The 27,850-nt window shown below is 47.0% G+C and overlaps 1 protein-coding gene across 1 annotated transcript; it reads left to right on the plus strand.

Moving 5' to 3' along the window:
- The first annotated feature begins 2,311 nt into the window (after window positions 1–2,311).
- On the plus strand, window positions 2,312–26,540 carry LOC146337743 (uncharacterized). The gene is made up of 8 exons (XM_084816306.1): window positions 2,312–2,403; window positions 2,497–2,618; window positions 5,790–5,840; window positions 9,691–9,807; window positions 12,815–12,928; window positions 17,334–17,483; window positions 18,185–18,325; window positions 26,147–26,540. The coding sequence occupies exons 1-8, from the start codon at window positions 2,312–2,314 to the stop codon at window positions 26,440–26,442; spliced, it is 1,083 nt and encodes a 360-aa protein (XP_084672432.1). The 3' UTR covers window positions 26,443–26,540.
- Window positions 26,541–27,850: the final 1,310 nt, after the last annotated feature.

Here is a 27,850-nt window from a genome sequence, read left to right on the forward strand (position 1 = left end):
TTTTAAGCACTGACCTTTTTTGTGTGTTTTTATTTGGTTATTGTAAATACTTCTGGGAATTTCTGAACTGAAGAGCAGCATAGAAATGTTTTAAGTTAATGAATACTTATATATAAAAAATGGTCCCCCTCCGCCCTCTGTAGTCTTAACTGGTAAAGCCCAGACACAGGTAAACCCCAGACACAGGTTTAGCATGTCAGTGAGAAAAACACCTTTGCCACAAGGTAAGGATCTTGAGGCACATTAAGGATTAAGGATCTTGAGGCATGTCACTTCCTCTATCACCCCTACCCTACTCATGGTAATAATCAGCATTTTGCTGGTTATGCATAAATTACACCTCTCCCAGAAATTATCATACACATATTGAAAAGCTGGGGAAAAAAATCTATGTATTTCATGGGACAACTGATCTTCATTTCTCGCTAGACATTCCCATAGATGTATTTTTTATTAAAAACAAAACAAAACACTGAGGCTGTAGGGGAAAAGATAAGACTGTCCATGCACCCCTCAAGTTTTGGGTTGTTTCTCTTTTGATCCCAGGCATCGCTATGGATGCCTTGATATTGACAGGCTAGCAGATGTACAAGGCTAGTTCTGAGAGAGGGCTGTAGCTCAGTGGTGGAACACATACTTTGCTCAGGTTCAGTCCCTAGCATGTAAGGACCAGGTAGCAAGTGAAATAATATGAAATAACGAAATAATACTGGACTAGATGAGCAAATAGTCTGACCTGGTATAAGAAAGCTTCCTATATTCATTGCTAGAAAATTACTGGTTTGGGCTGCTTTTTGAAGAACTTGGGCATTTGATGGTAACTTGAAGAGGAAAAAATGTCCCATCCATCCTTGCCTGTCTCTTGCAAATATATAAGAATGACTTTTCCTTCCCAAATGACATCAGGAGAGTTTGCATGTTACATGCAAGTAGGGGTGTATGAAACCCCACTTACCTGGCTCCGCTGGGGCCCGCAGGTGGGGGGAGACGATCCGTTCCTCCCTGCGGAATCCTCAATGGGGGGCGGGGAGGCGATCTGTTCTTCCCCCCTGGAATCCTGCCTGGCCGGCTCCGCTCCACGGCCAGTCCGCAGTGGGTCCTCCACCCTCTGCCAGGCTACTGTGGACGCAAATGGCGTCCTACATAGGGGACGCTATTTGCGTCCCTACGCTAGCCCATGATAGGCTATGTAAATATTTACGTAGCCTATCACGGCTACAGCAGGGACGCAAATAGCATTCAACGTGGTTACATAAGGTTCATCAATCCCCACAACTCTACATATGTTCATTTAGCCCATGAACTGTACCCTGAATTCTAGTATCTGGGTACAAATCAGATGTGAACACATGTAGATTTGAACACAACCATTTGAATGAACATACATATAGTTTGAATGCCCGTTCACACCTCCTAGACTCTGCATGCATTTGAATGTCATGCACATGTGTTGAATGTAATGTGAGAACACCCTTATGGGGTGTAGATAAGAATTAGGTCCTGACAAAAAGGGGTGTGTGTGCGTGTGCGTGGACACAAGAGTTCTTCAGTTCTTATACAGAGTATAGATGTTTAATATTTATTGTGACTTTATTTATTTATTATTGGTATCTTTATTTATTTATTTATTTATTTCATTTCTATACCGCCCAATAGCCGAAGCTCTCTGGGCGGTTCACAAAAATTAAATCCAAACAACACACAATAAAACAATTTAAAATATGCAGAACATTAAAACCACAATATAACAATACAACCACAATAAAACCTAGCAGCAGTGCAAGAGTTTAAAATACAGATTTAAAACAGCAAAGATAAAAATTTAGAAAGCTAAAATGCTAAAATGCCTGGGAAAATAAAAAGGTCTTCACCTGGCGCCGAAAGGAGTACAATGTAGGCGCCAGGCGAACCTCACTAGGGAGCTCATTCCAGAGCCGGGGTGCCACAGCAGAAAAAGCCCTCCTCCTAGTAGCCACCCGCCTCACTTCCTTTGGCAGGGGCTCACGGAGAAGGGCCGCTGATAATGATCTTAAGATCCGGGCAGGCACATATGGGAGGAGGCGATCCTTCAGGTAACCTGGCCCCAAGCCGTTAAGGGCTTTGAATGTTAATACCAGCACTTTGAATCGGGCCCGGAAATGGACTGGCAGCCAGTGCAGCTGGAAAAGTACTGGCGTAATATGAGCTTGCAGGCCAGTCCCTGTTAACATGTAAGATGATGATCTTACAGCAGCCTGGTTCTCAGAGGTTTATTTATTTTTTATAGCTCTTGCTGACCCTTTCTATGAGTTGGGAGGATCTCGTGTCTACCATGAACAAATGTTTGCGGAAACGGCCAAATGAGTCCAAAGTCTCCTTTGCCATTCCCATCTTCTATGGATGCCACTCCCATTATGGCTTGGGGTACCATGATGTCACAGGTGCTCCTGCCTTCTGGAACAAAGGTGGTGGGGAGGGGGAGGCCAGAGGGCCTGGTTTCCTCCATTTCTGTTTCAGAAATTGGATTCAGAAGGCACGGGAGGGAAGGATACAGCAGGACCAGGCAAACAGGAGCAGCGGCGCTGAGCCAGGGGATGGGGAAAGCAGTATCCACTTTGCCGTTGGACTAAAATCTGAAGGTGAATGTGCATTTGCCCTCCTCCACCACAGAGAATTTCTCCACTTGAGAGAAAATGTCACCATCCTTCGGGGTTTCCAACACGTCATGTCATTAAAAGTGTATGTAAAGTGCATACCATCCGCTTGTAAAAGCAAGACATCGAGTCAGTCATTAACTAGCTGAGGCAGACTTTTTGAGAGCACACAAAGGGCTATACAAGAGAGTCACAGGAACATAGGAAGCTGCCTCACGCTGCCTCAGGCCCTTGGTCCGCCCAGCCCCGCGTCGTCGACACCGACTGGCGTGGCAGCGGCTCTCCAGGGTTTTAGGCACGAGTTTTTCCAGCCATACCTAGAGATGCTGGGGATCGAACCGAGGACCTTCTGCATGCAAAGCTCTGACACTGAGCTATGGGCTTTTCCCCCAGGGCCAGAGCCAGACTGAGTGGGCTCTCAGAACCGTGCTGCTGGTGGGCCCCCATCCAGCTTTTCCGCCACCCCTAATCCCTCAGAAAGGGCTCCTTGTTTGATGCTGCTGCCACTGCTGGTGCTGCCACCAGTCACTCACCCCTCCTCCCTGGCTTACCCAGTAGGAAGCGGTAGTATTTTGGGGCTGGTAGCAAAGCTGCCACTTGGTTCCGATCCACGGCAGGTAAGCTGCCATCTCAGATTCTTCAAAATGCAAGGCCCAGTGTCTTCACCGGGCCTTGCATTTTGGGGAACTTAAAATGGTGGCTGCCCACTGTGGCTCCCATCCCAAAGCACTGCCTCCTGGGTAAGAATGTTGGTGTTGGGAGGTCACCCCTGCTGCCTTCTGAAATCCTCAGGTAACCAGAATCAACACACAGACAATAGGGCTCTTTTCCAAGGCTTTATTCCCATTCAACCTAATGACACAGATGCTAATTGCTTGATCCTACGAGTGAGACTTGAGAGAGCTGCCTACTCGGGGGTTCTAACCTTAGGAATCAGTTGATCTCCATTTGGTGGGGAAGGTGGGAAACCTCTGTACTTATGGGCTAGGAGGAGCCCGTGGGGCATCAGGGAGCCGCTGTTGCTGTTGCGCCAAGCTGGCTGAGTACCTCTTCTCAGCGCCCACCATCTCCCACTTGACGCTGCGCTGGTGCCTAGCATCCAGAAACTGCTGTTGTGCCTCCCTCTCCCTGCCAGGGTCACTATCACTCTCAGGAATGCGTACCAGGAAGGACTCTCCCCCTGGCTGCTCCTCCGAACAGCGCGCAGGTTCCCCTCCCGCGGTTTCTATCTCTTCCTCAGAATCAGAACTGCTTTGGGGCTCTATGGGCTCTGATCCAAACCTGACAGTTGGGGATAGAATGGTGGTATTGGTGGTGGCGGTGGCAGCAGCCCCAGTGGGGGGACCCTGATGGAGATCCGATGGAGGCAGCGGCTGGGTTGGCATCAGCCCTGATGGGCCCTGGCATCTCTCAAGGACGCCTGGTTCCATGCCTGCATATGCTACTGAGGAAAACACTATTTCACTGCTTTAAATTATCTATCCCCCATCTTGGCTCTCCGTAAGCATACAGTGAGCTTCCAATTATTGGAGGTGTGGGGAGAGGGGTACAGAGGGTAGAAACACACATTCCATCTCCACAACGTGCCTTTAATACTTGGCTGTTGGTTCTCCTTTGCAAAGCATGACTGGGAGGGCTGGGTGCCCCTTGGAGGAGCAGCAGATGGAGGAGGGCACTTCACCCTTCCCCTTGATTGCCATGTTCTCCCTCCAGTACTTTCCCTCTAGCAGGAGTTGCAGACTTGAGCTTCCATCACAAAGTGAGCAAACAGGGATGGAGGAATGGAGCCCAGTGTTGGACTCTGACCCCCAAGGCCAACAACTTGTGCCTTTCCAATAGGGAGTTGGAACCCCCTTCTTTGTCAACATGACTACCTTCTTCCTTGTTATCCTTCTCTTCAGTTGACAGGGTGGTCATCCTTGGAAACACTGCCAGCTCCAGGTTTTGGAGGGCCTTTCGGCAAGACCTCCTCCATGTCCCCCCTCCCTCAGTGAGTCTGCCTTCTTACTACCATTGTCACCAGCTGCAATTGCTCCTTGTCCTCGTTCTCATCCTTGACACAACTTGCTTGCTTGCCAGGCAGGGATCCAGTGAGCAAGTAGGCCGCAACATCTGCTAACATGTAACATGTTGTTGGCAAGGTTCTTTAGGTATGAGTTTTACCAGACATATATCAGTAAAAACCACCACACAAAAAGAATCTTGTTGCAATCTGAAGTACAATTGCATCAAATTTAGTTCTTTGTTTGCAATGTCTTATCGATGCACGTGTGTGTGTGTGTGTGTGTGGAGGAGGAATATAAAAATGAACCGAAAGGTCTGAAAACTGCAACACACCATGCATGTTTCAATTCTAGGGATGTACAAGAATTTTGTTCCTTCACAGCCCCAAACATGAGGAACACAATTCTTGGGATTTCCCCCCACAATTTCCTGAACTTGTGTTTGCATTTAAAAGTGCACACTTGTGCAAATGTGCCCCCCCCAATCTGCATATGCACCCCCCCCCCAATCCTTTCATGCTTTAGCTTATGGAGGGAAATGCACATTTTTGGTCGGGAAAAATGCACATTTTTAAAAATACTAATTTTTCCCGAGGGGGGTGGGTGGGAGACACATTCGGGAATGCAAATGAGGTGAAATGAGTTTTGAGGAAGAATTCCGAGAATGTCAATGAACTGGAATATTGCAGCGTAAATAAGAGGAAGAATGAAGGGGTGGAACAGGAGAGATCCTACCATCCCTATGCACAATGGTCCTCTTGACGTGGAAGAGATCGAATGTGCAAATGCAGAACTCTTTTGCACTCCTTCTGACCTTCTTTGTGCTTTATGCAAGGTGAAAATGGGACTGTAGTGGCACCCTTTGACATCCTTTGGGTTTTTATGAAGTGCCAAACCTTTCTTTGCCACCCTCTGGGTTGTGCAATGAAATAATTATGAGGTTAATGAGAAGCTCATATGACATTTCTGTGATTGGGCCTAGTTTTAGCCACAACAAGTGGGAGCATCCTAGGGATTTTTTACTTCCTTTGTATAACAGCAAATATTCTGTATGTATATATATGTATGTATGTATGTGTGTGTGTGTGTGTGTGTAGGTTAAAAGGAGAGGCAAGAGAAAGCACACTGTCACTCATACCTTTTGCATGCATAGGTAGCGTCGGAGTGAATTGGGGAGGCATCCAGGCTAACGAGAGTTTCAGAGGTAAGAGATTATTTTCTGATTTACATGCCCTTGATGTGATTCAAAAGAGCAACTTTAGCTCAGTTCAGTGGAATCAAATTTTCAGTTTTAGGTGGATGCCATGGGCAGAAAAACACTTAGGGAAAGCAATTGCACAAAAGCCAGGAAGCATTCAATTATTCAACCAACCAAAACAAAAACAAAAACTAGTTACATTTCAAGGACTGGTGTCAAATTTTGATTCTGACATTTGAATGACAAATATTGATAATCCAATTTCAGACTCAAAATTCAAGTTTCTCATGAGAACATTTAAACAAACAACACCATCAACAGAAGAAAGAGTAGTAATTAGGGCTCTGAAGAGTAATATGTCTCCAGACGTGGACATCCACACAGCCAAATATTACAAGGCTTTTATGGATGAGTAGGAAAGTGCTGGATGCACCTGATTTCATCTGATCTCGGAAGCTAAGCAGGGTTAACCCTGGTCAGTACTTAGATGGGAGACTGCCTGAGAATTAGGCTTCCTGCACTGAGCAGGGGGTTGGACTAGATGGTCTTATAGGCCTCTTCCAACCCTATGATCCTAGGATCTAGGATCCAACTCTTGATGAATGAATCTTTGCATGAACATGGTGTGAAGATGCCAGAATATTGGGAAGAGGAATAAATAACAATGATACCTAAAGAAGGTAAAGGCTAGTGCTGTGCCGAAAATTTCACCAACATCTTTTGACCATTCTCCTTCAATTTGATAGAAAAGAAATGGCTTTCAAAAAGAAATTCAAAACAGGAGAAATTTCGGAGAAATTCTCATGGGTTGGGTTTGGGGTTCTTGGGCTTACCTTACTTATGAGATGGCGGAGGATTGTGCATGAGCATCCTGGCTGTCATTGTACAGTAATCTCTGTGGTAGCCTGTCACCTCCTCGGCTTCCTGTACTTTGGTTAAAGCCATCATGAGGAAGACATCATGAGGCAATTCGTCCCATGGGGCTTTTTCAGTTCACAAAGTGCAGGTGGCCTGGGAGGCTGCAGAGCAATGGAAAGATGTGTAATCGAGGGAGAAAACTCACACAGCACCCTCGGCCACCTCGCAGGGATTAGGCAAGCTTTTGCGTCCCTGCTAGCCAGCGGCCGGATGTCCAGCTGCTGGCGGAGCTGACTGGTGGAGCCGGCCGGCGGCTCCACAGAATCCCCACGGAGTGGAGCCGGCCGGCCAGGATTCTGGGTGGGAGGCGCAGAGCGCCTCCCCCCCCAGCAAGGATTCCAGGGGGAGGGACGGAGCGCCTCCTCCCCCCAGCAGAACCTGGCGGAGCCAGGTAAGGCCAATTTCGTACATCCCTAAAATAAATTCAAAATTCTGCCTCAAAGAAGTGGAAGCCTCAACACAGTTGATGCTGTTGCCACCTACAGAAGCAGTGCAGTAAACCAAAAACCCTCAAGAAAAAAGGCTCTGTGCTCCAACCTCTGCCAATAGTGAGCCGTATCTGTGAGCAACTGTTGGAGAATTTCTTCTCCCCTAGGAGAAACTCAGTGAAATTGTCCCCCCCAATTTCTTTGCCCACAAATAGGCTGGAGAATCTTCGAGATGCCATTTGGGCACAGCTCTAGTAAAGACTCGTTTATTACAGGCTGAAACCTACAGACCTCAGTGCTGAATCAGGACTTTTAGATACAGTTAAACGTAGTTGCAAAGTGATTGAACAATGTCAGTTCTACCTATTGATCCCAGGGCATTGTCTCAAAGCACACAAGACAACCACCTTGCCAAAGCTAGGCAGGTCTGGCTCTGTTCAGTGCCTGGATAGGAGACCACTTGGGAATACAATGTAAACCACCTTGAGCTCCATGGAAATAAAGCAGGATTTAAAATGTGATGACTAAGAGATTGATCAGTCAGGCTTTATTAAAGGCAGGCTGTTCTCTGGGACTAGAACAAGTGGGTGGAATTTACAGGGAAGTGGAGTCCAACAAAATATTGGAAAAGCTTCCCAATGGTAAGATCTGTTTGGTAGTGGAGTTAAGGATGTATGAGAAATTGGTTTCAGTTAATCTTTTTTTTTACCAGAATTTACCCAATTCACACCACCCAGTATGGAATGCAGACCTGAACGCAATCTGGAGTCGAAATCCATACATGTCTGCACTTGTGATGCAATTTATGCTGCCTCCCCCCCCCCCGATTTAAAAAATGTGTATGAAAAATGCATGCATTTCAAAAATGCACCCACACAGGCTTTAATGAATGGGAGAAAAATATGTACATTTCAAAAATGCACACAACCAACATGTACAGTTGGAAAAATGTGCATGAAAATGCACACAGATTTTCATGTGATAAGAAAAAAAGCAAAACTTGATACGTATATGAATATCTGATGACTAGATGACCTCCATGGATGCTTCCAACTTTATGATTCTAGGAACATCAGGATATTGCTTAATTCTATCCAAACTGAAAAAAAAAATCCCTCACCATTGCAATATGTTTTGGGGTACAGAAAAGAAGTGTTTGGTTTGCACCATTTCGTTCATTAGCAAATGCATATTCGCGCTAACACATCTTTGCAAACAGACAAAATTCTCATATCAAAATCCGGTTCTGTCAATGAATGCCTGATGGAACGAAAGACGCTGGACAGTCCACGAAACATGGATGGAATGAATTTAACGAAGTCCGTACATCCCTAGTCAAGATGTAAATCTCCCTCAACCTGGAGGACTCAAGTACATGGGCTGAATCCAAGGAATGGAGTGGAACGAAAACAGGCACTTGTGCTTTGCTACAAACGCTTGGGCAAGAGTTGATGCAAGAGTTTGCACAGTGCGATCATGGGTAGACTCTACAGCAGTTCTCATGCAAGAGGTTACCCAAGCTCCTGTACAAGCAAAACACCACCTTTGGATTTTGTCTCATGTTTATCCTCCTACGACGCTTTAGCCCAAGGTGTAAAACTGCTCATCCATGAGTAGAAGATACCTTCTGCATGAGAGAGGGTACTTGTGGATTGGACTCCCCCCCATGGCAACTTCCTTTTAAAATAGTGTATGCCCAACTCTTCCCTGCAACCCAGACAAAACAGGATCAAGATCAGGATGGAGTTTGACCACTGACATGTACCTAAAAACAGGGTCTGTTGGGGTAGATGATACTGCTGGCTTTTCGGCAACCGTTAAACCTATTTCGGTGCTCATGTCAGACCTATTCGTATGTCCGGCAGCTATGGGGTAAAGACTGCCATGCTTTAAAAGACGTGGAAGCACATGCTCAAGAACGAATGTGGGCACCCAGACCTGAGCAACTACCTGTACCCACCCAGCTCATCTGAATGACCCTATTTCCACTCACTTTTGCACTGTCCAGCAAAACTGGACCATCATTGTTGCTTTCTCCATCTGCTGCTGCTTCACCAAGCAGAGACTGCCTCCCCCACCCTTCACAGAGGCCATTCCAACCTTCTGCTCCATGAATTGGAGAGAGGAGGAGGAAATAAACTGTCCCCATCACCATCTCTTCAAATAGGTTTTTAAAACAGATTTAATGACATACATCCTCCCTTCCTCCTCGTCCCTTAGGTGTTGCATCTACATTTAGACTGTAACCCTGAGAGAAGGGCCTGCCACCATGCTCATCTTTTTAAGCCACTCATGGAGCCATTTTGGGTGAAAAGGCAGGGTATACATTCTGCAAATAAGTCAGTGAGGGCACATGGCTGGCTGGGGGATGCTGGGAGTTGTAGGACTGTTCTCTGTCTAAACATGCATAGGATTGCAGCCTTAGTAGGTTTCAGCAAGTCTACCTTCCTCACCATTTTTAACCAGACCCATGCGTGCATTTTCTCTCTCCCCCTCTTCCCCCATCTTAGATTTCATGACCTTCTGTGGGATAATAACTTGTGGAATCTCCGGCATCATGTCAGCTCCCGTCATCTTGCGCCTGCTCGTGGGTATCTTAGCTCTGAACCCTGCTATGGTAGATACTGGTAAGCAAAACTAATGTCAGGCCAAAGTGTTCAGTGCAGTGTTTGGGTAGTTGGTTTGTTTTTGCAAGTTTCAGGGCTAGGTGGAACAAAAAGTCCTCCCTCCCTCAAGTTTGGATTAATTTTGGGGGCAGGTGAATTGTAAATTGGGGGGGGGGGCTTTAAACACAAGGTGACCGAGATCTGTCTGTCTTACATAGCAGAGAAGGAAATGTCTCGCCACCATTTCGAGCAATCGCTTGGCTGCATTCCTGGGACAAAATGCCCCACGGGCTGCTGCGTCACAACGGAGCATAATTCCTAGCAGCATTCTTTGGAAAGAAGATGGCTGTACCTATTTGGCCAATAGGATAAGCCTTCCCACTCTCTCCAAAGGGAGTGCAATCACCTGCCCAGATGCTGCCAGAAAAGATGGGCTTTTATGGATGAACAACATCCAGGCTTGATTACTGTAATGAGGCTTGCATGGGGCTTCCTTTGAAGACTGTTCAGAAACTTCTGTCAGTTCAGGAGATGGCAGACAGATTATTGACTGGCACTGACCAGTCGGAACATATCTTGTAAGAGACCTTTACTGGCTTCCAGATTGTTTCTGGAGACAATTTAAGGTGCTGTTTTTGACCTTAGAACATGGCTTGGGACTAGGGTAGTGGAAGGACCACTTGCTGTTATATGCAGCTGCCTGTTCTCTGAAGTGTTGGTTAGCGGCTCTGGTCCATGATATCGCCATCAAGGGAGGAAGCTGGAGACTGGAGACAGACCTTTTTTAGTGGTGGCACTTCAGTTGCAGATCCCGCCGCTTGGAGACACCAACTCTAGTACGCTTTAGGCTGTCGTTGAAGACAGTTTTATTTTTCCTGAGCTTTTAGTGGATGATGTATTTTACCATGCCTTCGTTGATTTGTCGTTTTTACCACTGTTCTTGTTTTTAATTGGCCCTTTTCTGTTAGTTGTGTTTTAATGTCAATTTTTGAAAAGCCATGTGGATTTCTTTTAAGAATGTCCATATAAGAATAATTTTTAAAGAATAAATTAAAAGCATACATGTTGCCCCTCCTGGTGGCCGTGGAATCTGTCTTTTGATGGCCAGTTTACTGTACCAAATGATGAGAAGGCATAAGGAAGTCAACTGGTTAGGAATTAATTAATTAATTACTTACATTTATACCCCGCCTTTCTTCCATCATGGAACTCAAGGTGGGTCCCAGGTAGCCTCCCCTCCAAGCACTGACCAGATCCAAACCTGCTTAGCTTCAGCAAGGTGGCTTCCTGATGTGCTTTCAGACTATGCCCTGGAATATACAGTCAGGGCCAGAAATATTGGAACAAGGATAACTGTTTTGGCAGTTGGCCTCTGTACACCACCACATTGAAGTTGAATGGAAACACACCCAGATGGGAGCAAAGTCAGGACTTTCAGCTGTAATTCAAGGGGTTTGACAAAAGTGGGGCACTAACCATTCAGGAAGGACAGCCAGTGGCATACCACCCCCCCATCATTGGTGGCTCATAAGTAATGGAATAAACCAACATCACTTCAAACTTAAGGATCGGCTTTAATACCTGGATGAAAATCCTTTGCAGTCAATGACTGCCTGAAGTCTGGAACCCATGGACATGACCACATGCTGAGTTTCCTCCCTCAAGATGCTTTGCCAGGCCTTTTCTGCAGCTGCCTTCAGCTGCTGCTTGTTTGTGGGTCTTTCTGCCTTCAGTCTTGTCTTCAGTAAGTGAAAAGCATGCTCTATTGGGTTGAGATCAGGTGACTGACTTGGCCATTGAAGAACATCCCACTTCTTTGCCTTGAGAAACTTCTGGGTAGCTTTTGCTGTATGTTTTGGGTCATTATCCATCTGCAATATGAAGTGGCATCCTATCAGTTTGGCAGCATTAAGCTGAATCTGAGCAGGAAGTATAGCCCTATACACTTCAGAATTCATCCTGCTGCTTTTATCAGCAGTCAGGTCATCAATAAACACCAGTGACCCGGTTCCATTGGCAGCCATACATGCCCATGCCATGCCATAACACTGCCTCCACCATGTTTGACAGATGATGTGGTATTCTTTGGATCATGACCTGTTCCTTTCCTTCTCCATACTTTTCTCTTCCCATCATTCTGGTACAAGTTAATCTTGGTCTCATCAGTCCAAAGAATCTTATTCCAGAACTGGGCAGGCTATTTTAGGGGTTTGCTGGCAAAGGCTAATCTGGCCTATCTGTTCTTGAGCGTCACCAGTGGTTTGCACCTTGTTGTGAAGCCTCTGTATTTACATTCATAAAGCCGTCTCTTGACTGTAGATGTTGACAATGACATGCTAACCACCACAACAGCATTCTTGACCTGGCTAGATGTTGTTAAAGGGTTCCTCTTCACCATGAGCAGAATTCTGTGGTCATCCACTTTAGTTGTCTTCTGTGGTCTTCCAGGCCTTTTGCTGTTGCTGAGCTTGCCAATTAATTCCTTCTTTTTCAGGATGTTCCAAACTGTTGTGTTGGCCACTCCCACTGTTTTTGCTATCTCTCTGATGGGTTTATTTTGTTTCCTCAGCCTAATGATGGCCTTCATTTGCATGGACACCTCTTTGGACCTCATGTTGGGAGTTCCAGTGAACAGCTACCAAATGCAAATGTAACACTCAGAACCACCCCCAGGCCTTTTAACTGCTTGGTCGGTCATGGGGTACCCAGGAAACAGGCCACACCTGGCCATGCAGCTGCTTGTCAGCCATTCATTCCATTACTTATGAGCCCCCAACGATGGGTGTGTGTGTATGCCACTGGCTGTCCTTCCTGAATGGTTAGTGCCCCACTTTTGTCCAACCCCTTGAATTACAGCTGAAAGTCCTGACTTCGCTCCCATCTGGGTGTGTTTCCTTTCAACTTCAATGTGGTGGTATACAGAGGCCAACTGCCGAAACAGTTATCCTTGTTCCAATATTTCTGGCCCTGACTGTATATCTTGAAAGACATTTGACATTTGATGTACTTGCTCTGCTCCTTTCCTCAGAAGTTTTCACATGTCTATCGTGTCCTGCTTCTACGAATTTCACCTCTTGCACAACTACATGCTCTGTTGTAAAGGCTGGCGGCTGCTTATCTTCCTTAATAAACAGCACCCTGGGTAAGTAATCTTTAGCTGAAAGTATGTTTTGTAGCAAGGAACCATCAAGGCCAGGCCAAGCTGTGTGGTCTCGTGGGCAGCTTTTCTGGGTGGGATAAACTGCAATTTATTTGAAGAGAGACTGAGCCCAGGTTAGTGATGTTGGAGGAATTTGTCCAGGGGGTGGAATTCACCCAGCTTTCAGCAGCTCCCCCGCCCCCCAACTTCAGCTCTCCTCCCTGCGAGCTGGCCTGACTTGACCATATTGAATCAAGCCAGCATGCAGATTTTCCTCCCCCACCTCCCCTAAATAGCAATTTGCAAACTGCAACTGCAATTTGGGAAATTTGTGCAAATTCCGTCCACAGTTCCGGCCACAGAGCCGATAATATAAATTGCATGTGGGGTATTCATTTTAGTTTTTCGGTTGGGATTAACATTTCGACAACAACTCATATTTTATAAGTTAAATTTTGCATCTTGGCTGAAGCCAAGAAACTAAAAGTAAAACGGCAAGAGATGCTATACAGACATTTGAACAGACCTAATTTTTGTGAACCCCTCAGAGAGCTTCAGCGATTGGGCGGTATAGAAATAAATAAACAACTAAACAAATAAATAATATCCCCCCCCAATGATGCAAATTTTGGCCACAATTTGCAATTTATTAAAAAAAGAGAGGACACTTCTGAGATTTCAGGAAAAAGGCCGTGCTTGGCTTGCAAATGCAAGCCAAGCCAGGGGCACTGGAAGAATCTGACGAACATAAAAAAGGCTGGATTTCCCCATGATGTACATCCCTGGGCCAGGCTCTTGGCTTGGCCGATCTGAAAGCTTCTTACTGTGTCAGTAGAGGGTCCTTAACATGTATAGGAAGCTATAGGGCATGACAGAGCCAGCTAGGGATGTGCAAACCCCCCAACATCCAGTCCAAGGAGGGAATCCACTGCAAGGAAATCCAGGCCCCTTGAAGCTCCGCAGATTTCCTCGGAGCCCTGATTCTGGATTTTGCACGGGCAAGACAAACATTTTTAAACAGGGCAAGCTATGCTAATTGCAGCTGCAGTTAGTGTATCTTGGGCAAATTACGGCTGTAATTTTCCAAGATATACTAACTGCAGCTGCAATTAGTGTATCTTGCCCTGTTTAAAGATAGATCCCACCCCCCCAGTGAAATCTGGAGGATGTGCAAGTAAGGGGAGCTGGTATGCTGCAGACTCTGCAGGTTGTATTCTTGGGAATCTGACCTCTCTGGAGGCGGTCAAGGATTTCTCCAGCATCTCTAGGGCCGGCCCTATCATTAGGCAGAGCAAGGTGGTTGCTTCAGTTGGCAGATGGTGGGAGGCGGCAGCAAAGCATTGGAGGAGAGAGCTGTGTGCCGAGTGGCCTGTCCTATGCCCCCTGAGCTAGCTTGCTACCTTCAGGTGTGGTGAAGGATGCTGCCCCAGTGCTGAAGAAAGAATCAAGTCCAGCCAGCTATTGAACATGGAATGGGAGGGGTCCTCATCTCATTCTTCACCCCAAGGAGCAAAATATCTTGGGCCAGTGTTGGAGCAAGGATGGCTCAATCAGGCAGGGAGCAACAGGCTGGAGCTTCAGGACCCTGGATATCTCCTACCAGACAACTTACTCCAACAAGACCCCTGTTCACACTTTACTCACAGGTAGGGCAATCACAGGTGGAAGCAGCAGCAAGACCACTATCCTGTCTCTGCTCCCAATAATGCATCCCAGGATAGCCTCAACCCCTGACATCCAGACACTGATCACAGATGCTTGCAAAGGAATTGCCCAAGGTCCATTCCTCATACCTGGGGTCCAAGCAAGCTGGGGGCTTCAGCAGGAGCAAGGGTGCAGCTGGTACAGAAGCAGGTTTCACAGCACAGGTATACTGATGCTGGAGAGGTGCTAAAGCAAATGGAGACCAGTCAGTAGCAGGAACTGGAACAGGGGTGGAAACTGGAGCAAGGACAAAGGCTCACCACCAGCACTAGGGCTGCCCAAAGGTAGGGATGGCAGAGAATTCCGCCATGGATCTCGGTGAGGCCGAATGCCAGTGCATTTGGCCGCCCGAAATCTGTGGCGGAACGGCCTGCCCCCCGCGCCCCCACGGATCCCCACTGGGACGACACATACCTGGGGTGGATCTTCCGGGTGGTGGCGGCTCCAATGGTGGCTTCGGCAGCTTCGGTGGCGGCGGCTGGTCTTCCAACTGGCTGCCACTGCCGCCATTTGCAGGTTTGTTTGTTTTTTTTACAGAGATGTGATAGGCTACGTAAGTTTTTACGTAGCCTAAAACGTCTGGGTAAAAAAAAAAAAGGCATACGCAAATGGCGGTGGCTACGGCCACCGCCATTTGCGTTCCTTATTTTGGGCCGTCTTAGTCTACGTAAATAATTACGTAAACTAAGACGGCGAAAATAAGGGGAACGCAAATAGCGTCCGCTACGCTATCTGTGTTCCCCTTATTTTCGCCATCTTAGTCTACGTAAATATTTACGTAGATTAAGACGGCAAAAATAAGGAACGCAAATGGCGGCAGCTGCAGCCTCTGCCATTTGCGTATGCGGTTCCCCTCCCCCCCCCAGAGCCCTCCGCAGCTGGAAATCCAGAGCTGCAGCGGAGCACAACCGGCCACGGAGGATTCGGGGGGGGGGGAGGAATGGAGCACCTCCCCCCCATCCAGGATTCCTTGGGGAGGGACGGAACGCCTCCCCCCCATCAACATAATCCGCAAAAGGTAAGTGACTTTCGTACATCCCTACCCAAAGGAGAGATATAGGAAGCTGGTGTTCCAGCAGAGACACAGGAATACATTCCTCTACAGCCCAACCCATCCCTTCCTGGTTACCTGCTGGCTTTCATAGTACTCCTGTTCCCTCTTGGGCTACTCCCTCCCCCTGAGTACACCTCTGATGGTGAGGCCTCCTAGCAGTTAGAAGTGCATTCCTCCTTCTGGATCTCATACGAGGTCTGCCACCGTCTCAGCTTCTGGGCCTGAAGGAGGAGAGTCGGAATTACAGTAGCATGTGTGGAAGCATCGGGGCAGGCCGCAAGGTGTCCTTGGGACTGGGTAGCTCAGTAAACTCATCAGTATCCCCCACTGTACTAGAGTTTTCTGTAGGCTCCCATTCCTCTTCCTTGGATGAAGTCCTCCTGGGGTCCTAGTCAGGCTGAACCCTGACAGGTACACCAAGACATGATTAACCACTTGCATGCAGGTATCCCATACATTTGGGACACTCAGTTATGTGGGCATCCCAGCTGTATGGAGTCCCTGTATGCAGCCCTGTGGGACGCAGTAGCCTAGGAACATGATGCCCCACCCCACTTCAACTTGTGATTGCCATACACATGCAGAATGCATGAATACGATTACAGTCTGGGGCACAGCTGAGGCCTTTTTATGCCTCATGGGCCAGGCTACCCCTCCCAGGTTGTACCCCCTTCCAGAAGCATGGTGAGCCTTAAAGAGGTGCTTGAGCCTGTGGACTAACACTCCATCGCTCCTCCATCTGTTCCTGCCTTGCATGTTGCCCGCACTGGTGAGCACAAGGCCCCTGGTATAAAGGGGGCTGACTCCTCAGAGGAATCTGCCTTATGGGTGCTGTCTCTGGGGGTCCCAGCTTGAAGGGCTCTGGCTGAAGGGCTCAGGCTTGATGTCTTGGGGTCACTACTGTTGCGGCTTGCAGTACTGGCCCTCCTGATTTGATGGATTCCTTCTCTTCTGTGTCATAGGGACATAGGAAGTTGCCTTATACTGACTTAGACCATTGGGCCATGCAGCCCAGGATTGTTTACACAGACTGGTGGTGTCTCTCCAGGGTTTCAGGCAGGATTCTTTCCTCACCATAAATGGAAATACTGGCAATTGAACCTAGGCCCTTCTGCATGCAAAGCAGGGACTACCACTGAGCAATGTTCTTGGCTTCTCCTTCTCCTTCCTAGAGCACCTACATGGTACCCCCCTCTCTCCCTCCCTCTTCCCTTCAAATTCTCATCAATTACACTCTTGGCTTAACCCCTCTATCCCAAAATGAAACAAAACATTAAGTCCATGTATCTGCATTTGCCAACATTCATCCTCTGTACTACCACTTTATCCTCCCATTCCCTTTGGACCTCCTTCTGCTTTTAAAATTTAGGGTATGGTCTTCCTGCAGGCCCACTGAGACCTTCCTTTCCACACACCCCACCCCACCCCTTGGCCAGCTTAGTTGGAACAGGGGTGACTTGAGGACCTCGGCTCTGTGGAGGAGAAGGAGGACTGGAGAGTTGCACAGAACATCATCCCCCTCCATTTAATATAACAGTCAAAGAAAAATGTTTGGGCTATGAAGATGGCTGTGATAAAGAAGGTTGCACATATGAAAAAAGAATGACAAAAACAAGGCTTATTCAGTGCAATTCCTTTCCTTTTAAACAGATGGAAAAATGGATATATCCTATTCTGGAGCGTGTCTAAATCTCAATATCACATCAAATGTTCTCAGTTTCAGTCTTGGGAATGGCATGTATTACAGGTCCAATACGACATTTTGTTCTCAAGACAAGTGTAACAAGGACATATATCCAGGTATGTATATATAGATCAAATGTTAGAGCTTGATCCTTCCCTGCTGGAGGGAATCTCCAACTATTTGTTGATTGAAAGCATTTTTACCTCACCCTTCCGCCAAAAAGGTTCCCAGAGTGGCTCACGAACTGGTAAAAAACAGGACAATCGCTGTCCTCAGGATGACAATTTAAAAGACACTTCATAAAAAAAGAAAAAGGGATGGGGAGAGAACGGGAAAACAAGAAAAAGTGGGGCAGTATCCAACTGGGGCCTTCCGTGCATGGCCACTGGCGGCCCCACTGGCTCTGGTCTGCAAGCGGCCCCTACCGGTGTGACATGATGCAAAAAATAGTGCTTCTGGTGGCAAGCCTCGAAATGAGGGGAAACACTCATTTCTGGAAGGGTAGTGGTTGTAGGAGCCACTTGCAGACTGGGCCTGGCAGCGCTGGCCACACGTGGGCTGAAACTGGCAGGACTGGCCACGCACACTAGGCCTAGTTGGATACTGCCCATAGGCACCAATTCTCAAATTTACAAAGTTCTTCTGAGGACCAGCAGGAATGGAAACAGTTCAGGGAGAAGAGAAGCCAAAAGGAGCTGGTGTCTCAGCAGAGCCGGGTTTGCCTGCCCGGTAAACTGAATGGCTGAACTGGGCTTCCATGGCTGAGCATTCTAGATGCCTCTCTTTCTTACATCCCCAATCATCTCTTGTTTTGTAGTTGGAAATGACCCCAAGCCAAATGGACTTCAGTGCCCAACTTGTTTCAGCCAAACAGAAAGCACGTGTCAAGGGGAGATGATTCCTTGTACAGGACTTGAAACTTTGTGCATTGATGGTTCTGGAATCAGAAAGAGAAAAGGTAATGCAAGGATAGATCACGAGGAACGACTCTGTGGATATAAGTCAGCCCTCGCAGATACTGCTTGTCAATAAGCTTACGATGCTGGCTTTCCTATCTGCTACTTTGTGTGGAGCCAGATGACCCATGAATCCCAGTTGTTGTTTTTAAGTAAGTTTCTAGGCCTCATGGATGCCCCCCACCCCAAAATTGAAAACATCTCCAGACTCTTGCTCTTCTACCACCTACATTCTGAAGTGGTATAATCCAGGCAAATGATTGCGAGGAAGGAGACTGTGAGGGGTTGACAGGCAGTATGGGCAGGAGTTCCATCACTGCGTGCCAACCCCTCATTCTCTCCTTGAACGAGGGGATGGGTGGCAGAAAACAACGAGCCTGGATTGTACCACTTCAGAACGTAGGTGGTAGAAGATCAAGGGTCTGGAGATGTTTTCAATTTCAAAATCCAGGATTTTACCACTTGATCCTGCTGAATATGTCAGTAGCAGCTAGCTATGAAACCTAAAATGTGCCCTGAAGGCAGACTTGAAACTGTGGTCTCTCAGGGTCTTAACTGCCCACAGCTTCATTGCCCTGATTCTCCCTGACAGTGGTGTAGTGGTAAATTTTGAAATGCAGGCACTCATTGTGCAGTCCCGAATGGATGGCAGTGCCCGAGTTGTTTCAACTGAACAGAAAGCACATGTAAAGGGGTGATGACCATGAAAAGAGATGAAAAATTCAGGCTGCTGTGTTGATCCATATCAACAAAACATTTCTAGCAGTTTTCATATTACACCAGGAGCAGGTCTTTTGTAAAGTTAATGTGACTTAATTGCCTGTTCAAGACTAAGCAGCCCCCAAATACTTTGCATTACAACAGGAATAACTCACCACAAGGACCCAGTTCACATGTAACAGTGGCAAATTGTAGGTTACTTAACCTACCATTTGCCAGTTTTGCATGCCACTGCCATTTTGAGTATGCAGCCTCCGAATGGCCCAATCGGAGGTCATTTTGTAACATGTTAACCTGGTCCTGGACACTAGAGATTTGTTGTTGTTGTTCAGTCATTAAGTTGTGTCTGACTCTTCATGACCCCATGGACCACAGCATGCCAGGCCTTCCTGTCCTCCGCTCTCTCCCGGAGTGTGCTCAAGTCCATATTCATGGCATCAGTGATGCTATCTAGCCATCTCATCCTCTGCCGTCCCCTTCTCCTTTTGCCTTCAATCTTTCCCAGCATCAGGGCCTTTTCCAGTGACTTTTCTCTTTGCATTAGGTGGCCAAAATATTTGAGCTTCAGCTTCAGTCTTTGTCCTTCCAATGAGCAGTCAGGGTTTATTTCCTTTAGGATGGATTTGACCTCCTTGCAGTCCAGGGGACTCGAAAGAGTCTTCTCCAGCACCACAGTTTGAAAGCATCAATTCTTGGGCACTCAGCCTTCCTTATAGTCCAGCTCTCACAGCCATACATTGTTGTTCAGTCGTTCAGTCGTGTCCGACTCTTCGTGACCCCATGGACCATAGCACGCCAGGCCTTTCTGTCCTGCGCTCTCTCCCGGAGCGTGCTCAAGTTCATATTCATTGCATCCGTGATGCTATCTAGCCATCTCATCCTCTGCCGTCCCCTTCTCCTTTGGCCTTCAGTCTTTCCCAGCATCAGGGTCTTTTCCAGGGAGTTTTCTCTTCGCATTAGGTGGCCAAAATATTGGAGCTTCAGCTTCATTATCTGTCCTTCCAAGGAGCACTCAGGGTTGATTTCCTTTAGGATGGACTGATTTGACCTCCTTGCAGTCCAGGGGACTCGTAAGAGTCTTCTCCAGCACCACAGTTCGAAAGCATCAATTCTTCGGCGCTCAGCCTTCCTTATAGTCCAGCTCTCACAGCCATACATTACTACTGGGAAAACCATAGCTTTGATTAGACGGACCTTTGTCGGCAAGGTGATGTCTCTGCTTCTTACTCTGCTGTCTAGGTTTGCCATAGCTTTCCTCCCAAGGAGCAAGCGTCTTTTAATTTCATGGCTACAGTCACCGTCTGTGGTGATCTTGGAGCCCAAGAAAATAAAATCTGTCACTGCTTCCATTTCTTCCCCTTCTATATGCCAGGAAGTGATGGGGCCAGATGCCATGATCTTCATTTTTTTAATGTTGAGTTTCAAACCAGCTTTTGCACTCTCCTCTTTCACCCTCAACAAGAGGCTCTTTAGATCCTCTTCGCTTTCTGCCATTAGGGTGGTATCGTCTGCGTATCTGAGGTTGTTGATAATTCTCCCGGCAAGCTTAATTCCGACCTGTGAGTCATCCAACCCAGTGTTTCTCATGATGTACTCTGCATATAAGTTAAATAAGCAGGGTGACAATATGCAGCCTTGTCATACTGCTTTCCCAATTTTGAACCAATCGGTTGTTCCATGTCCGGTTCTTATTGTTGCTTCTTGTCCCTTGTACAGGTTTCTCAGGAGACAGATAAGGTGGTCTGGTATTCCCATCTCTTTAAGAATTTGCCACAGTTTGTTTTGATCCACACAATCAAAGCCTTTAGCATAGTCAATGAAGCAGAAATAGATGCTTTTCTGGAATTCTCTTGCTTTCTCCATGATCCAGCGAATGTTGGCGATTTGATCTCTAGTTCCTCTGCCTCTTCAAAACCCAGCTTGTACTTCTGGTAGTTCTCAGTTCACATACTGCTGAAGCCTAGCTTGTAGGATTTTGAGCATCACCTTGCTGGCATGTGAAATGAGCGCAATTGTATGGTAGTTTGAGCACTCTTTGGCATTGCCCTTCTTTGGAATTGGAATGTAAACTGACCTTTTCCAGTCTTGTGGCCACTGTTGAGTGTTCCAAATGTGTTGGCATATTGAGTGCAGCACTTTAACAGCATCATCTTTTAGGATTTTAAATAGCTCAGCTGGAATAATGTCATCTCCGCTAGCTTTGTTGTTAGTAATGCTTCCTAAGGCCCACTTGACTTCACTCTCTAGGATGTCCAGCTCAAGTTCAGTGAGCGGACTATCATGGCTATCAGGGACATGAAGATCTTTCCTGTATAGTTCTTCTGTGTATTTTTTCCACCTCTTCTTAATCTCATCTGCTTCTGTTAGGTCCCTGCCTTCTTTGTCCTTTATCATGCCCGTCTTTGCACAAAACGTTTCCTTGATATCTCCGATTTTCTTGAAAAGATCTCTAGTCTTTCCCATTCTGTTGTTTTCCTCGATTTCTTTGCATTGTTCATTTTAGAAGGCCTTCTTGTCTCTCTTCGCTATTCTCTGGAAATCTGCATTCAGTTGGCTATATCTTCCCCTTTTTCCCTTGCTTTTCACTTCCCTTCTTTCCTCAGCTACTTGTAAAACCTCATCAGACAGCCACTTTGCTTTCTTGCATTTCTTTTTCTTTGGCATGGATTGAGTTGCTGCCTCCTGAACAATGTTACGGACCTCCATCCATAGTTCCTCAGACACTCTGTCTATCAGGACTAATCCCTGAAATCTATTCCTCACCTCTACTGTATATTCATCAGGGATATGATTGAGGTCATACCTGAATGGTTTAGTGGTTTTCCCTACGTTCTTCAATTTCAGCCGAAATTTTGCAACAAGAAGCTCATGATTAGGGGTGGACGAAAGTCACTTACCTGTCCTCGAATCTTGTTCACGGTGGGGGGGAGGCACTTCGCTGCTCCCCCCGCGAAGTTCAGGCCATGGGGGGAGGCTTCCCTCCTCGCCCGGCCGAAATTCAGGCCGGGGGGGAGGCTTCCCGCCTCGCCCGGCCGAAATTCAGGCCAGGGAGGAGGCGCCTCGCCTCGCCCGGCCGCAAATTCAAAAGTGTTTTTTTTAAAAAAAAATGCCCCCGTGATAGGCTACATGATGATTAATGTAGCCTATCACGGCTAGATCTGCAAAGTCAGCCGTGATAGGCTACGTTAATCGTCACGTAGCCTATCACGGGTGACTTAAAAAAAAAAAAAGCGTGTACGCAAATGGCGGCCCCCATAGGGAGCCGCCATTCGCGTTCCTTATTTGGTCGCTGTAGTCTACGTAAATCTTTACGTAGACTACAGTGACCAAATAAGGAACGGGAATGGCGGCTCCCTATGGGGGCCGCCATTATCCGTACGCGCTTTTTTTTTTTTAAGTCACCCGTGATAGGCTACGTGACGATTTACGTAGCCTATCATGGCTGACTTTGCAAATCTAGCCGTGATAGGCTACGTTAATCGTCACGTAGCCTATCATGGGGGCGTTTTTTTTTTTCTTTGATTGGAATGGCGGCGGTGGCAGCCGGTCAAAAGACCGGCTGCCGCTCCCGCCCCGGATGAAGACCCACCGAACCGCCGGCCGGACCCGCCGCTGGGAGGGACATTCGGCAAAGGTAAGTCCCGTCCCAGGGGGGGGGTGCGGGGGGTGGGGGGGTGCGGAGAATTTCTCCCCGAAACTTGTTCGGGGGGCCGAACACGTTGGCGCTCGGCCCCCCAAAGTTTCGGGGAGAAATTCTCTGCCATCCCTACTCATGATCTGAGCCACAGTCAGCTCCAGGTCTTGTTTTTACTGACTGTGTAGAGCTTCTCCATCTTTGGCTGCAAAGTACATAATCAATCTGATTTTGATATTGACCATCTGGTGATGTCCATGTGTAGAGTCGCTTCTTGTGCTTTTGGAAAAGAGTCTTTGCTTTTATCAGCGTGTTCTCTTGGCAAAACTCTATTAGCTTTTGTCCTGCTCATTTTGTACACCAAGGCCACGCTTGCCTGTTATCCCGGTGATTTCTTGACTTCCTACTTTAGCATTCCATTCCCCTATGGTGAAAAGGACATCTTTTTTTGGTGTTAGTTCTAGAAGGTATTGTAGGTCTTCATAGAACCGATCAACCTCAGCTTCTTCAGCCTCAGTGGTTGGGGCATAGACTTGAATTACTGTGATGTTGAATGGTTTGCCTTGGATTCGTACTGAGAGCATTCTATCGTTTTTGAGATTGTACCCCAATACTGCTTTTCCCACCCTTTTGTTGACTATGAGTGCTACTCCATTTCTTCTAAGGGATTCTTGCCCACAGTAGTAGATATAATGGTCACCTGAATTAAATTCACCCATGCTTCACTGATTCCCAAGATGTCGATGTTCAATCTTGCCATCTCATGTTTGACCACCTCTAGCTTACCTTGATTCATTGATCTTACATTCCAGGTTCCTAAACAATATTGTCCTTTACAGCATCAGACTTTCTTTTCACCACCAGACACATTCACAGCTGAGTGTCCTTTTGGCTTTGGCCCAGTCGCTTCACTCTTTCTGGCGGTACTTGGAAATTCCCTCTGCTCTTCCCCAGTAGTATTTTGGACACCTTCCGACCTGAGGGGCTCATCTTCCGGCGTCATATCTTTTAGCCTTGTGATATATTCTGTGGGTTAAGCAACCCACAGTTAACCTATGATTAGTTCTTAGGTTAACTGTGGATTGTTTAACCCACAATTAACCCATAGTATCCAGGTTTGCACAAGATGAAAGAACCTGTGAGCTCATCAGAGGTTGCATATTCGAAATGGCGATTGCATGGATCAGGCATGCAAACTGACCCACGATTTGCTGCCATTATGTGCAAATGGGGCCAATATCTTGTTGCTGGGAAAATCCATCCCTCCTCTTCCCCTCTCCTCGCTACTGTGAGTATTATAGCTAAGCTCACAGGGAACAGAGAAGTCGGGCGGGGGGGGGGGGAGATGACATCTGCATCCCTACTAATCAAAAAGTTCCAGCACTTTGACCCTGTGAGCCCTGACTCCACTATGCCAGTGCATGTGATACAGCAGATGTCTGTAAAAGCTTGAAAAGCCATCACTCTTTCACCACTGTCTTTCCAAAGATAAGTCAATGCACGTCGGACAGATAGGTGGCCAAACTAGATGGGATATACACTTTTTTGTTATGTAAATGGAATCCTCAGTCAGGATTATATGGGGTGGGGAGTAAAAGCTGAACTCCTTCTCTCCCTGCCATTCTCCTGCCAAGAATTGCCCAGGGAAGCTTCCCTTGAAATGCAAACAACAGCTTCGGAGGGCAATTTATGGTTCCTGGGAGAAATATGGTTGCTAGGAGAACCTGCTGGCTGAAGCATTGCCCGGCAGCATGGGACTCCTGCCCCTGCCACCTCTCAACCCCTCATGGTCTCCTTGCGAGGAAGGAGACTGCGAGGGGTTGACAGGCAGTATGGGCAGGACTTCCATCACTGCGCGCCAACCCCTCATTCTCTCCTTGAACAAGAGGTTGATGGGTGGCAGAAAACCGTGAGCCTGCCCAACTTGGCACATGCCAAATTGGGCAGGCTTGGGGGGTCCATGAGCTAGCATCTGTGAGGCTGAGCTACCGGTAATCCACCAAGCTTCAATCCCCAACCAGATGCATGGGCCATCCCTTGTAAGCACCTCTTTCCTCTTCTTGTGCTCTGTAGCTGTACTTGCCTTTGGCAGCAGATTATGGAGCTGTCTCCTGCCTGTCTCCACAAACTGACCGATAAAGTGCATCAAGCTACACCGGATCATGAGAGGTCCTCTGCCTTTTCCAAGGCATCTGGAAAGCCCTGGAGAGTGGGCCATGCCTCTGTCACCTAGGCAACTAAACAACCCATCCAGTTGCCCAGATCCAGCTCTCCTGGTCATTTTGTTTCAGTGGTGAAAGTGCCATGTTTGGGCAGTAGTGGGACTAGGAATGTACTGGAATTTTGTTTAGGTTTGAAAAATTGATGAAAGTGCCTTGCTTGTAACCCCAAACATGATAACATTTTTCAAGAAAAGCTCGCACATTCTTGAGCTTGCGACTGCGTTCGCAAAACATGTCCTTTTGGAAACATGCACTTTAAAATGCACAGTTGTCACTTTGAAATGCATGTGTCCTTTTGGAAATGTGCACTTTAAAATGCACAGTTTTCAAAAAGGACATAGTTGCACTTTTGAATGAAAAGGGGGGAAAGTGCATGCTTGGGTGCATACTTGGAAAAACTGCACCCTTTTCCTGTTTGGAAAAAAAGAAAAAGGCGCATACATTTGGGAGTGAGAACAAGGTGCAATGAGCACTGAGGTGGGAAAAGGTGAGCCTTGACAAGCTTGAAAATGGCTCATTGGTCTATCCCTAGCTGGGACATCCCCCTTCTCTCCAGTGTGGGCTCCACCATAAGTTTCAGGTCTGGGTGGGATTTGGGAGGTGATTCATCTGAGCTTCTGCCATTGGAAGGATTGGGAGGTGGACCCAGACAGCGGCCCTTTGTTACAACAAGACTCGTATGAGGGACTCACCAGTGGATTGGGCCTCATGATTGGGGAAAGTGGCAGTGGGGGATGACAGCTCCGATGTCAGTGGGGTGGTGAATCCACTCTGGGTTTCAGTCAGAACCAGTCAGAAGGTTAAGCTTGTTAATATATTATAATATGTCAATAAATATTGCCTAGACTCTGTGAAATGTTCGAATAGTCCCATAGAAATGTTTGAATAGTTTGAATAGTGTTTAGCTTTGTCATAATCCCCCTCCTTACTATTTATTATTTTTGGAGCAGTTTTTGTTTAAGAGGGGTATTTCATCATGTTTCTGTATGCAGACGGCCTGATCGGTCAACAAGCAATGATCTGAATTGAACTGAAGGAGCTCTCCAAGAGAGCTTAGAGAGCTCCTTTAGAGTTCTGACTGGCTCTGGCTGAAACCCAGAGCAGATTCACCTCCTCACTGACATCATAACCACCAGCCTCCACCGGAAAGTGGGCAAGCACAGCCTTCTGGGAGAGGATTGTTGCAAAGACCCAAGCCTTTGTAGTGCTAAAAGAGGTATTATTTTCTCTCCTGCCTCCCCTTGCAGATGGAACAGAGATTTTTCAGTTTGCTGCACAAGGGTGTGCCACAGCAACTGTGAATAATACTAATCCGTTGATTACATTCAAAACATCACAGGATACATACAAGATGCAAAAGATGAGCATCAGTCCAGCACCCTTCATCCCAACGTCGAAGCCAACCACTCACGCCCCAACCACTCACGCCCCAGCCACTACTCACGGCAATGGAAGCAGCAGTAAGCACACTCTGAAGAGTTTGACCTTTGCCCTGTTGGTTTCTGGTCTTTCTTGGGCACTGTTGGTGAAACTGCTCTCCTAAAACAGGCGTCTAGCTCTTTCTGTGCCCCTTGCCATATAATCAATGGTAGTTTCCCCCAGATTAACTGAGGGAAGTGAAAATAAAGCATTTTACAGCTGATAACTTGGTCGTAAGCATAATTGTTTTGTGGCCCAATGCAAACTTGTAACATGGTCCCCTCCACACACACACACATATATCATCCCATCCCATAATACAATCTCAGAATCATGAAGAAAAGATTTTAATTCTGCATTATCTGCATTTCTGAAATTACACTATAGCCCAAGGGGGGGGGGGGGTTCTACCACACCCCACCTTTTGCTGTTTTCCTTCAATGGAAAAGCCAGGTTGCAGAAGACTCCCAATAAAGCTTGCTGGGTATTTTGTTACTTTCTGGACCGTTTCAATAAAAGTATTGTCTTGTTGATGAACTTTCAAAAAAAATGGTTCTAATGGACCAAACATTTTGCAAACAGATCCATTCAATTTAAAGCATTGTTTTTTTCTGGCCTTGTGCACTGCAAATCATGATCTATTTCTCCCACATCAATTTCTTTTGCAAGTTCACATTCGATAGACAAAATAATTAAGGATGCAATCCTATGCATGGTTATACAGAACAAAAGTCCTACAAATCCCAGCATCCTTCCAGCCAATCATGCTGGGTGGGGCATGCTGGGAGTTGCAAGACTTTTTTCTGTCTAAACATGCATAGGATTGCACTTTTAGTGGCTTAGCCATCCTTGCCCTATAGTTGAACACTGCATGCATAGCCAGACATAACAGGATATTTGGGGCCTGTAAATCCTGCCAGCAGCACTAGCACCCACTGTTCCTGGGACCAATGTCCCTGATTATTATGTGCTTCTTACCACCTGTTGCCCCTCCTTTCTGCATCTACATGAGGAAGTCTGGGACTGGTAGTTCTTGAGAGAATATGTTACATAGGGAAGCACAAAATCTCTCTGTCTCTTGAACTACAGGAACTAGCTTAACTGCACAGGCAACACAAACTCTCTGTTCTAGAAAAGGGTCTGGTCCAGCCAGTCACCATACAGGATGTTGCTTCTTCTGCTCTAACACTACTTCTGATCAGCTCCAGCAAATCTCACAAAATCTGGGCAATAGTTAAATAGGCTCAGGGAGATACAGTCTGGTAAATATCCTCAAGCACAAGCCTCATGTTTCACCCCCTCATGATAATGGGGTTGCAGTCTGGGCTGGGTCCCATTGGATCCCTGGGCCCTGGTAAGGTGTACTCAATGAAAGCTGGTGGCTCTGATTTTAGTGGGGCTGCAAATTAATTCTAGGCTTCAGTCAGAACCGGAGCCGCGGTGGCTTAGTGGTTAAGATGCTGAACTGCAAACTGGAAGGTCGGCAGGACAGCAGTTCAAGACCCGAGTGCCGCGTGACGGAGTGAGCTCCC

The sequence above is a fragment of the Heloderma suspectum genome, chromosome 10 (assembly GCF_057233095.1).
Source record: "Heloderma suspectum isolate Gila_16-S chromosome 10, 16-S_ref, whole genome shotgun sequence".
Classification (NCBI taxonomy): Eukaryota; Metazoa; Chordata; class Lepidosauria; order Squamata; family Helodermatidae; genus Heloderma; species Heloderma suspectum.